This window comes from Lacerta agilis, chromosome 12 (genome assembly GCF_009819535.1).
Source record: "Lacerta agilis isolate rLacAgi1 chromosome 12, rLacAgi1.pri, whole genome shotgun sequence".
Taxonomy (NCBI): Eukaryota; Metazoa; Chordata; class Lepidosauria; order Squamata; family Lacertidae; genus Lacerta; species Lacerta agilis.
The window spans coordinates 47847059-47859538 of NC_046323.1; the positions used below are offsets into that span (position 1 = coordinate 47847059).

Genomic DNA, 12480 nt, shown 5'->3' on the forward strand with positions numbered 1-12480 from the left:
AACCGCTTCAAAACGAAAGCATAAAACCGTTTTACACAAATTGCAGGGCTTCCCTTTAGGCAAGGGGAGTGCAAGAAAGCCCAGTTGCTATACCTTGGAAGCTAACGGCACCCATTCCACAGAATGGTTCAAAGGCAACACTTACATCTACAATTATGAAATCAAGCCAGCACCAAACATTTGTGAAATATTTGTGGAATCCATAAGCCACCCACTTCAACAGCATCTCCAGGATAAAGATGTAAGTGAACAATTTGTCGGCATAATCCAGCATGATTTTAACATTTGGTCTCTCACTCAAGTGTATATCTTCAAATGCCTGTAATAAGAAAGTTAAGATGTATCTTGCTACTGGTCAAGCAGAATTTTTAATTTGCAGACTTCTTTACAATCTTTCTTTAATTGTGTGAATGCACTGCAATTTTCCAATCCTACTACATAACCATGATACTGTAGCTGTGCCAAACACACACACACACACACACACACACACACACACACACACACACATATATATATATATATATATATATATATATAATCTCCATGAGAACGGGGGGGCACAGGACATGGCAAATGAATGATCTCAGGCAATCATGTACTAAATGCAGTGATGTTACAATACTGGCAGCTCATAACATGAAATACTCAGGGTGGCTTACAATAAAGTAGGGATGCTTAAAATTCTCCACACCTGAATTTTTCCTGGATTTTGTTTGTTCCAAACTATCTTACCCAGGTTGTGGAACAATACCAATCTATTAGCAAAAACTTGCTATTCTTCCATGCTGATTTCCAGATTTCGCCTGGACCACTGCCAGTGTGACATTTTGTGGTGGTTTTCAGTTTGCCATGCTGGTAAAAGAATAATGGGTCCACCATAATCTCAGAGAAATTTGGCCTTCCAAACGGTGTTCGCAGACTAATAAGATTAAATAAATATCCAATGGTGGTGGTGATAGAGGTGCCTGAGTATTTCCCCAAACTGAAAACCTGATCCGAGCACCCAGTCAGGCTTCAGTCACACTGCAATCCTATGCACTCTTACCTGGAAGTGAGTTCCCATTGAACTCAATGGGATTTATATCAGAGCAGACATGCATAGGATTGCTTAATACCATCTGGCTACAGCTCCAATCGCCAAATCAGCAAAATGTGCCCCCTGTGTTTGCCAGCATTATTTCATCTTGGAATGGGGTGATGTTTTAGAAATATAATCTTTCTTTTCTCTGCTCTGTCCCAGTGTGGCACTTAAGCCACAGAGTTTCGCGTGTGAGAATCAGATTAACATACCAGAGCTCCACTGCTCAGCAGAATCATGAACACAATGAAGCTTTCAAACCAGTTGTGCTCTACAATTCGGTAACATGTCTTTCTTAGGTTCCACCATAATCTGCCTGGAAACTTTTCAGTGTTCACCATACACCAAGGATAACGCTGAGCAAATTCTGAAAGAGACACACAATAAATAATAATCCACATTATGGGGTTGGTACAACTCTTGTACAAGTTAACAGTACTGTACTGGCGAGGGGACTGACAGAGCTGGACCTTTTAGCATGCATCCTGCAATCAATGAAAGTTGGTGATTCCCCCCTCCCATCACTGCTCTCGCTTACACCATTGTCAGCAAGTGGAAGCATACAAGAAATGTCAAGAAGCACAGGCTGGCCATTTTGGGTTGCAGTCCTGTGATTCTGAAATTATGTAGCCCTGCCTAGAATAAATTGATGAAGTGCATCCTTACTTTCGGGAAAACAATTATCTGGCTCCGAGTCCTCAGCTAGTTCAGGGATCTGCTTCAGGAATTCTTCTGAGTTTGCTAGGTCCACGGTGCTGCCTTCTGAACAGCTGATGCCATCTCTCTGCAAAAGAAAAATATAGCCTTGAATTTTATTTTTTTACCAGGCATTGTCTGTGGGTTTTGCCTAACAGGAGTGCAGCTAGAATTTTATATTAATGTAGTTAGCAGCCACATGTGGATTTTAAGAAATTTAATGCTAGGCATATTGGGAGGAGTGATTTTCATATCAGGACCACAGTGCATGGGAATGGGAGATTTAACCTTTCAATTCCTAGCTGAAATCCTGACAAAATCCATCCTCTCTGCACCACAGTGCAACAATTAGCCACCAGAGTCAATAGGAGGATTTTTTTCCTATGGCTAATTTTTGCACTAGGAGGGATGTATTTTTGCCATAAGGGTTAAAGGGTTAAACCTCATCTCCCCACATGGTATGGTTTTGGTACCTGGTATTAAATTTAAAAAGAAACACTGACACGCTTGCTGTGTGATTAATGTAACACATATAAATTTCTGATCTACAATATCTATTTTAGCACCAAAAGAGGGGTTCAGAGGCTCTGAATCAGCATGCCTTACCCCTCAAAACAAGCAGGCAGGCAGGCAAGCAAGCAAACTAACTAACCAAACATGAGAGGCACACAGTCAAAGGAAGATACTCAAAACAACCTGCTTGGGTTTCAATTCAACACATTGAATGGTGACGTTTCAATTAGAATTTAGTGGGAGGGGAGAATTTAGTGGGAGAGCCAGTGTGGTGTAGTGGGAGGGGAGAATTTAGTGGGAGAGCCAGTGTGGTGTAGTGGTTAAGAGCGGTAGACTCGTTATCTGGGGAACCGGGTTCGCGTCTCTGCTCCTCCACATGCAGCTGCTGGGTGACCTTGGGCTAGTCACACTTCTCTGAAGTCTCTCAGCCCCACTCACCTCACAGAGTGTTTGTTGTGGGGGAGGAAGGGAAAGGAGAATGTTAGCCGCTTTGAGACTCCTTCGGGTAGTGAAAAGCGGGATATCAAATCCAAACTCTTCTTCTCTTCTTAGAGGTGCGACTTTGTTTGTTTGTTTTGTCCCGATTTCAATGCAACCTCTTTTTTTTTTTACCCAAATTCTGCAATCAGGGCATTTTATCATCTGGATTATCATTATCTGCTTTTGCCTTTCGTATTGGTGAATCAACTTTTACCTCTTTTTGTTTTGGTGATGAGGACCCAGCTTTCCAATGCATACTTATTTCCCCAGGAGAGGAGATTTCAGATGTTCGGCTCCAGGCATCGGAACTCTTGCTCCGCTCTCCTCTCAAACGCAGCTGGTTTTCCTGCTGAAGATAAGCCACATTCATCTGCACTCAAGACCACAACGCTTGTATTTTGGGGGGGGGGGAACCTTTCTCTCCCACTTTTAGTAAAAGCCATGGGAGCTAAAGAGAGATGTATTTCTGTGACTCAAACAAAATTAATGTCAGCCTGCGGCAGAATTCCTCCCTGCACCATTTCCCAGTGAAAATCTGTTGCCCAAGCTGGTATTTGCCTCGCAGAGGGAAACATACAGGTATCCATAATGTAGTTGTATGTTGTGCCTCGCAGGGCAAATAGCACTGGAAGAGGGCATTTTCATGCAAGCATTCAGGGAAAAGATAAGGCCTCTTCCCCTCCCACTAAATTCCTTATCAAAATCCCCACAGCCCCTGATCTCCCAACATCACATATAGTTTGGCCTTCCGGCAGGAAGCGAAACCAACAACTTTATCCTGAACCACGGTTCATTGTTGGTGAGCTGTGGTGGTGGGCCTGTTGGGTCACATTGTGTATGAGTGGCCTGTACCAGGTCTCTAGGTAGAGTAACTACAGCACACAAGGAAAACGCACTTTTGTTTCCCTGGTTATTGCTTCTTTTCGGTGCCATTTCCCATCTCCACCCTGATCCTCAGCCTCACTTGCCTCTTAATCTGATTGGCTGCAGCCGTCCATGTGGTTTTGTTTACAAAAGTTACCAGGTAAGATTAGCGTCATGATGTTTCATGATGTGATCAGTCAAATTTCATGGGAATGGGCGGGGGGTGGAGGGAAGCTGTGCTAGGAAATGAGGTGAACAATTAAGAGCAAAAAAGGGTGTGCTCCATATTGAGCTTATTGAAGGAAATATGGGGATGGTGGTGATGATGAGAGGAGGAGGAGGAGGAGGAGGAAAATGGCACACAGGACTGTCCTGAAACAGCCTACGAACAAAGGTGAGGGAATACAGCTGGTAACACTGTTAGGGCAGAAGCTAAACCAGCTTCTTGTTCCTCAGGAGGTGACCTTCTATCAGCACAATCACATCATTGGTTCTGCTTCTCATTAATTCTACAATGTGACAGAATGTTCAGAAAGTGGGGCAGAATATTGAGGACTGACATTAATATTGCTGTCTCCGCTGCAAGATTTGTCTGCCTTTCCTTGAACATGGAAATGTGGCCTTCAGCTGACTCCTTACCTTCTCAGTGTATTCTGTCTCCATGGCTGCCCCCTGCTTCTCACCAGCATCTTCAGAACCCTCGCTATCGGACTCAGGGGCAGCAATAGGAACACAGACAAACACATTGGGGTTGCTGATGAAATCATCCGGGATATTAACTGAGCACCTCTCCCCATTCTTCTCAATCTCTCTGTTACCACGACTCTCCTTGAAGTTCGGGAGATCTTTTCTAAGCTCCAGCCCGTTCTTCTCAGATTCACATTTTATTTTCTTCTGAGCTGCCTTCCGCTTGTACCCAAGTGCTTTGAAACAAAAAGCCAACATTGCCTGTTTTGCTGCATGCAGCCCTCGGTGGATCCGAGCGAAGGCAATTTTAAGGTTGTTCGTTTCTCGGTCGTCTTCCGGGAGTTGGAGGAGGTTGTCAGTGCTGAACGAGTTCAGCAGCAGGGCAATGAACAAGTTGAGCACCTCAAAGCAACGGGAAGAGCAAATGTTTAACAACATTTCTAGCATAAATTATTATTTATTATTACTATTACCAATAAATTATTATTCTATTCTATTATTATTCTATTCTATTCTAATTGTTTTGTTTTGTTTTTTCTGAAGAGAGATGGAAACACCCAATTCTGGCGTGGCCATGACAAGGAAACCAACAGCCAGGGGTGGGGGAAATTTGTCAATTTTGGTTTCTCCCAGTTTCTCATTTCGTCAACCTTAAGTTCAGTTCTCCACATTTCCACATCAATTGACGTGTGTGTGTGTGGGGGGGGGGTTATTTTAAAAAATCCCCATGAAAATTCACCAGCAATTTAATGCAAATTTATCGTGATATACAAACTTTGTATGCAATTTTGCCTAATATATACATTTCTGGAAATTGATTTTCTGTAATATAATGCATCTTTATGTTAGCTTAATTAATATATGCTTTTCAATGCACATTTTACCCTAGTTGTATACATTGTCTACTCTTAAAATGATACGTCTGTATTCATCCTTATTAATTCTTTGCAAACTAGTTTTAGAGCGTAGGTGGAATGAACCAATATCGACAAATTGGAGCAAAAAAATCTCCCTACAAAGCCAGGTTAAGAGTGAGAGGCAGGTAAGATGCTTTACTTCCTTCTCCTGTCTCCTTATTATGAAATTTCATTTCATTTCCCAATGGCTTGAGAAAAGACTGAAAGATGTGAGAGCATAAGAACAGTAGAAGGGCCCTCCTAGATCAGGTCAATGGCCCATCTAGTTTAGCCTCCTGTTCACACAGTAACCAACCAGATGCCCATGGGAAACCTGCAAGCAGGACCTGGGTACAACAGCACCCTTCCCACTTGTGATTCCAAGAACCTGGCAGAAGAAGCCAAGGACAGGTTTTCTAGAATACTACCATTCCACCTACTTGTCTTGTCTTATTTTAAAGATACAGCATGAGGATGGACTTTTCAAACACATTTCCCCCATTTCATTAATAGCAAAGCAAAATTTTGATAAAAGGGGGAGGGAAACGAAAAGGTATCTGTAAACTCACCACTAAATTTCCAATCACCATGACCAGCAAGAAGACAAGTAAGCACATTGATGGCTCATTGACCACCATGCAACCCCACATGGTTTCAATCCATTCTCCACACAAAATTCGGAATATAACAAGGAAGGAGTGGAAAAAATCTTGCATATGCCATCGTAGTTTGCAGTCATCGGCCAATTTCTTACAATGAATCTTATAGTTGCCCCCAAATAGCTGCATTCCAAATACAGCGAAGATAAAGACAATAATGGCCAAAACGAGGGTGAGGTTGCCCAGAGCATCCACTGAGTTTAAAATTATCTTAATAAGGGTGTTTAAGGTTGGCCAAGACTTCGCCAACTTGAAGACTCGCATCTGTTGGGGAGGAAAGTATTGTACTGTTAGATAACCAAAGAACAGAACTAACTCTGTTTATCCTTCTATTCAGCTTCATCTTGACTTTTTGTTCTCTTTTGAAAATATTGTTATTTACTATGTCCAACCCCTAAAAACAATTGTTTTTAAAAAGCCATCTCCAAAACCCATCATTTGAAGTAGGCTTGTTTCAAACAGACCATAGTTATGATTAACCACAGTTAAGGTTCAAACAGGATGACAAGCTGTGGTTGATCAAGAACAGAAGCAGAAGCTTCTAAGGTCCTTGCAGTTGACCATGAGACTTGCTGCAGCTTACTCATATTACAATAAACCATAGTTTACCATGACATCCAAATACAGCCACTGTGTTTCACTAATTCAAACCACAGGTCCATCTGATCCATTGTCCTCTATTCTACTTGTATGTAGCTCTGCTAAGTGTCAATTGAAAAAACCAACAACTAGAGATGCTGAGGATTGAATCTGGACCTTCTGAATGCAAAAAATAAATCTGCTTTTCTTGGGCACAATTTCAGTGTGTTCTGGCTCTTCAGAATCGCAGCAGAGAGTTTCCCTAACCCTAATACCCATTTCTTTCTGTGACTGAACACAAGACTTCCATGCACAAAACATGAACTCTACCACTGAGTTGTAGTTCTTACCTAAAACTTTGTTTATAAATTGCATCAACATGTGAAGCTGCCTTATACTGGATTAGACAGCTTAGCTGACAGTGACTCTGAAGTTTCTATCACAGCAGTTGTTCACTGCCCTCAGACTGGAGAATGATTTAACTGGAGATTTGAGCCCACGACTTTTAGTTGCAAAGGGTGAGTTTGAGTGCAAAGGTATGGGCACCCTAACCTAATAAGATTGCTGGGTTGCAGCCATAGCAATGGGGCCAGGAGGTACAGAACATTCTCTGGAATTTAGGTTTCCTCCAGCTAATTTTTTTTAAAACAACAATCAGGCTTTAGAGCTTGTTGCATGACAGCTTTAATTTTTTACAAAACCAAGAGCTTGCTCTTAAAAATTCTGGTAATAGAATCAGTGGTGGATGATTCCATCTCAACTCCTGAGGCCTCCCCTCACCTTCTCATTCCAAGTTGGGTGCCTAGTGAAGAAGAAAAAGTAGCAATTTGTGCCACTCAATGTGAGGTATTGGGGTGGTGGAGGAAGAGGATTATCACCTTCGCGGGCAGTTTGTACTTGCTGGAGGCACCTGGTTGGCCGTTGAAGAGAGAAGGATGTTGGATTAGATGAACTTTAAGTCTGATCCAGTAGGGCTCCTCTTATGTTCTGAAGCAGCAGCCATGCTGCATAAATAAAGGAACATAGGAAGAGTCTTGGTGGATCAAAGCAAAAGTCCTTTTAGTGCAGCATCCTGTTCCCACAGCAGCCAAACAGGTGCCAATGGGAAGCCCCAAAGCAGAACATGAATGCAGTAACACACTCCCACTCATTTTCCCCTAGCAACCGGTATTTAGAGGCATGTTGTCTGCAATGCTGGAAGTAATATTTGGCCATCGTGTCTAGTGGCCACTGATAGCTTGTCTCCTTCATGTCTCTCCCAAGCAGCACAGCATAGGAGCTGGCCTTGAACAAGTATTTTCAACTCCCTTCCTGGTCCTGAATGCACCGGGTGGCCTTGGGGAAGTTGCTGCTTCTTGCCCTCAGTTTCCTCTATCTGAAAATAACATCCCTCACAGGGCACATCTGGAGATTAGCAAGTTAATTCTTTCACAGTGCTCCACAGATGTATAATCAATAGTGATCTTCTGCAAGAGATGTAGCTCATGGGAAATCCTGTCCTATATGTCCACGAATAAAGGAAGGAGGGAAGAGAAAAAGAGAGAGAGCGAGGAATTACCAGCCTCAAGGTCCGTAAAACTGTAAAGTTTCCTTTCCTGCTGCCTTTTTTCCCCGATGCCTTATTCTCTTTGGGTTCACTGCTCAGCTCAATGATGCTTATGAAGACAATCACACTGTCAAAGATATTTGAGCGCTGCTGAAAATAATAATAGGGATCCAGTGCAATGATTTTCAGGATCACTTCTGCAGTGAAAATTCCGGTGAAAATCTGCAAAATAGAAGTGGAGACATCAAATCTGTATGTTCCAGAATCCTCCCTCCTCATGCTGGGGTTAGGGACAGTTCACATGACAAACAGGCATGTTGCGAAGTCCGCAAACCCTTCCTGGTGGGCGCCATTGCGGTCTGGCACTCCCTCTACCACCCTTCACAATCATACGAGGGAGGCCCCTTGGGCTGCGTCCCAGGCAGCAAAGGAGGTCCCTGGGCTGAGCTTGCTGCCCAGGTAACAGATACTGCCAGCTCGCTCAATCAGCCAATTGTGAGTGGGCAAGGGGGCGGGCCACTCCTGGGGGCGGGCTCAGCCCGCTCCCTGGACATATAAGAAGAGCATGTGGCTTGTCCTGGCAGCCATTCTTAGAGTCACAGTGAATGGCAGTATGCCTGCCACCTTTCCTTTGGCTTGCGCTATTAGACAACATTGTGAGATTTATAATACTGAATATAAATTAGTTTTATTTGCAGACGATATTCTTTTGTTTATTTTGTACTATTCGGGCTAATATTCCGATCTTGATGCAAACAACAGGTGCTTTTGGTAAAGTATCTGGTTGCTCTATTAATTGCTCCAAATCAGAACTGATGCCATTAAGTCAAAACCTGATTACACATTCATCCAAGGAATATAAATTCTGGATTTGTTCCGAATCTATTAAATACCTAGGTATGCTAATACCAAGAGATATAACACAGTTTGCCATAGTTAACAGAAATAAATTAATAAAAGAATTTTCTTCAGATAGTGATAGCAGTCATTGAACCTTATACCCTTTGGGGAAGGGTGAATGTTCTCAAAAATCAGTATGATAATAATAACAAGCGCACAAAAGCTTATTACATGCTGATGCAGAGCATCCTGCTTGCCAGAATTCGCTTACCTTGTTACCTATCCCAAGCATAGTCTCAAAATCAGGGGACATTTTATAGTGTTCTAGTGCCATAAATAGAGTATTCATCACAATGCAAACTGTGATTGTGAGGTCCGTAAATGGATCCATAACAAAAACACCCACATTCTTCTTTATCTTCAACCACAGTGGGCAAAAGTTCCACACAAGATACTTTGCAGCCAAGTTCTTCAAGTAGCGGGGGCATTTCTGATTGGATTCTTCAAGTTCTAAACATTAAACACAATAAAGTAAGGTAACCCCCCCATAAAAAAAAGATTTAAAAACGCACGCCTATGGTCAGGAAGTAGAGTCAATAAGTACTTGTGAGAACAACTCCTATTGAATCTGTTGATGCTCCAGCAGAATTCTTTTTTAAAATGTATGATCATGGACTATTGTGTAATTGATATCTCATGGGCCAATTCTTTGTAAGACCATAGGAAACTATTTTATAATGGTCAGAAGCTTTGTCCAACCGGCTCAGTGGCTTTCAGGAATCTTGCCTAGCTCTTCATGAAGACACCTGGGACAAACCTGGGGCTCTCCACATAGAGGGCATCTTTCTTTGACCACTGAGCTACAGCTCATGTGACTGTATTGCTATTCCAATTTCACTAGCTTCCTATCTGTTCCTGATCCCAAAGTGCTAGCTAGTTACCTTGAAAACCGCTAAATGGCACCTCCCGCCCTACCGGGAAAAGGGGTGAGAGAAGATCTACATTTATTTTATTATTTTTTATTTATTAAATTTGTATACTGCCCTTTATCTGAAAAACTCAGGGTGGTTTACAGAATAAACATACAAGGTAAAAACACAAAATTCATATGAAAAACCAGAACCAGAACAAAACAAACCCTTGGCAATAAAGGTCGACATTGGGATCGGCTACCCCTGTGATTCCTGCCACCTGAAGCAGTTGTCTCATCTTGGCTCAATGGTGGGCCAGCCCTGAATCCCTATTTAAAGGTGATATGCAACACAGAAACAATACATAGACCCAAGCGCAAGTGCTAAATCCACCCATTTATGGCATTTAAAGCATGACCTTAACCTTGGTGACCAACCACTATATTGGCACCCATGAATATGCAACAACATACCTTCCAGCGCACTGGTAATGATGCTGACTGCACTTGCTGCCCTTTGTCTTTGAAGTGGGTTATTATAATAATCTACTGAGAGACGCTGAGTTTGGAACCTCTTGTTGGCTTCATCACAAGAAGTAGTCTGTTTAAAGATGTAAACAACATGTCTAGTTATGGAACCTTTGTGTGCTTTGATCTCAGGCAGGAAGAGAAACAGATATGAACGTGAATATGCTTATTGCAAAATTCAGTGGACCACACAGTCTTAATACATTCGGAGAAAATGTCAAGTGACAATGAATATTATTGTTCAGTTGTACTAACTTTCATTTTCCTCTCACTTCACTATATATTAGTTCCTTTCTCAAGCATATTACAATTACATGCAACTCAGGACAATACTTCATTCATTCGATGAAGCAGACTGTAGTCCATGAAAGCTTCTGTCATAATGCATTTGTTAGTCTTCAATATGTGTGTGCCAATATCCCTTTGGAATCTTAGCTTTAGAGCTGCACAGCAGTCCTTAGCTAAAAGAGAATGCACGCACCATGGCACTGCAGAAAGAAAATATTTGCTATTTATTCATACCACAGGGCTCTCAGCTCTTACTACTCTTTCTTCTTTAGGTCTTCCCCTGCCCCCAAACTTTTTGATAACACTCCCCACTCTCCATGCCCACTATTCACAAATACATTTACAGTGAGATTCTATGAATGCCTACATGGAAGCAAATCCCATTGAGTTCAATGGGGTTTACTCCCAGAGAAGTGGTTAGAGGATAATAATCTTAATTGTTGTTGTTGTTGTTGTTGTTGTTGTTGTTGTGTGTGTGCGTGTTGCAAATTGCCCTGGGACTAATGATGAAGGCTGGGGAATAAATTTAAATCATCATCATCTGTAGGGAAGTAATTTGAGGATACTTTTTAGGGGTGGAATCATTTTTCCTCTACGTACAGAAAACATATACAGTGGTACCTCGACTTACGAATTTAATCCATTCCGAATGCACATTCGTAAGTCGAAAAAAGCGATTTCCCCATAGGAATGCATTGGAAACGAAAAATTCAGAAAAATTCGTAAGTCGAGTAAACCACATCTAAAATTCGTAAGTCGAGTAAACCCCATCTAAAAATGCCAACGCATGTCCTTCCGATGTCGAAAAATTCATAGGCGTGCGGGCACTTTTTTCGTTCGTAAGTTGAAAAATTCGTATGTCGAGTAATTCGTAAGTCGAGGTACCACTGTATAGCAAAAAGTGATTATTGCAGCCTAGACAACTGGAGGGAAGCCACCAATCAGAAAATTGCATCTGTCTGATCACATTCTCAACTTACCAGATCTCCTTTCCCAGGATTTTCCATAACCGGAGGAAGTAATGACCCTTCGCTGGAAATGGGATCCATGTTAAATGGCCTTGTTCCACTGCCCCCCATCAATGGAACCACCCCATTGCAATCGTCTCCAGTGGCCCATCTGCTGGGCTGCACGCAGTTTGGAGCTGTCAGCCGAGGACTGTAGCTGATTTGACTTTGGATGCTTGGACGCCTTCCCATTCGTGCAGCCAGCAGTGTGCTGTGCTGGATCTCCATCTCCCCAATGCTGCTAGATTCATCCTCCCCAAACTCAGCCCTTGAACCAGCATCTCGGCCAGATACATGGAAATTGAATACACTTCCATGACTTGGTCGGCGTTTAGATGGGTTTGAACTAGGACCGTAACTGTGGCTAATGAGAGACTGCAGGGATCAAAAGAAGGAAAAAAATAGCAAGAGTGACGCAGACTTTGACATACTCTGTACTAAATACATTTAATGTTGGGTGTAAGAGTCACTTACAGAAATCCTACCAATTGCAGTAGAAAACTTTATGATTGGCCTTGTGCCTTCCTGTTAATAAAGAGCACTCTGCGTTCAGAAGTGGCAGCTTGTTAGGAGTGATAGTCTGGTTCTCATTAACTCAGTCTTGCACATACACGCCCGTCTCCCAGTTAACTACTCCACAAAATTTTCCACTAGTACATAAGTCTGTTAATCACTTATGGCTTCCTTACCAGTCACAGGAACCAAGGAACTTGCTATTTATAAGCCTCTGTTAATTCTTATACCGCCATGTGAACCTACTAGGACCACCAGGGAGGATTACCATTTTGTAACACCTTTATTCAGACAGATGACAATGCAGCTGATTTATTCTATGGCTGTTAGTGGATTTATGAACAGGGTTTGCTATTTTTTTTATTGTTGTGACCTACTAGTGACCTATTACTG

At 42.2% G+C, this 12480-nt stretch overlaps 1 protein-coding gene across 1 annotated transcript in view; it reads right to left on the reverse strand.

Moving 5' to 3' along the window:
- LOC117056001 (sodium channel protein type 5 subunit alpha-like) overlaps positions 1-12480 on the reverse strand; it is a 48260-nt gene that overhangs the window by 11410 nt on the left and 24370 nt on the right. Inside the window, exons 12-18 of the mRNA XM_033165985.1 lie at positions 11548-11949; positions 8014-8223; positions 5787-6140; positions 4274-4723; positions 1748-1865; positions 1294-1448; positions 146-319 (exon numbers count right to left, since the gene is read on the reverse strand). Of these exons, the coding sequence (XP_033021876.1) occupies positions 146-319; positions 1294-1448; positions 1748-1865; positions 4274-4723; positions 5787-6140; positions 8014-8223; positions 11548-11949 (1863 nt within the window). The remainder of the gene's footprint in view (positions 1-145; positions 320-1293; positions 1449-1747; positions 1866-4273; positions 4724-5786; positions 6141-8013; positions 8224-11547; positions 11950-12480) is intronic.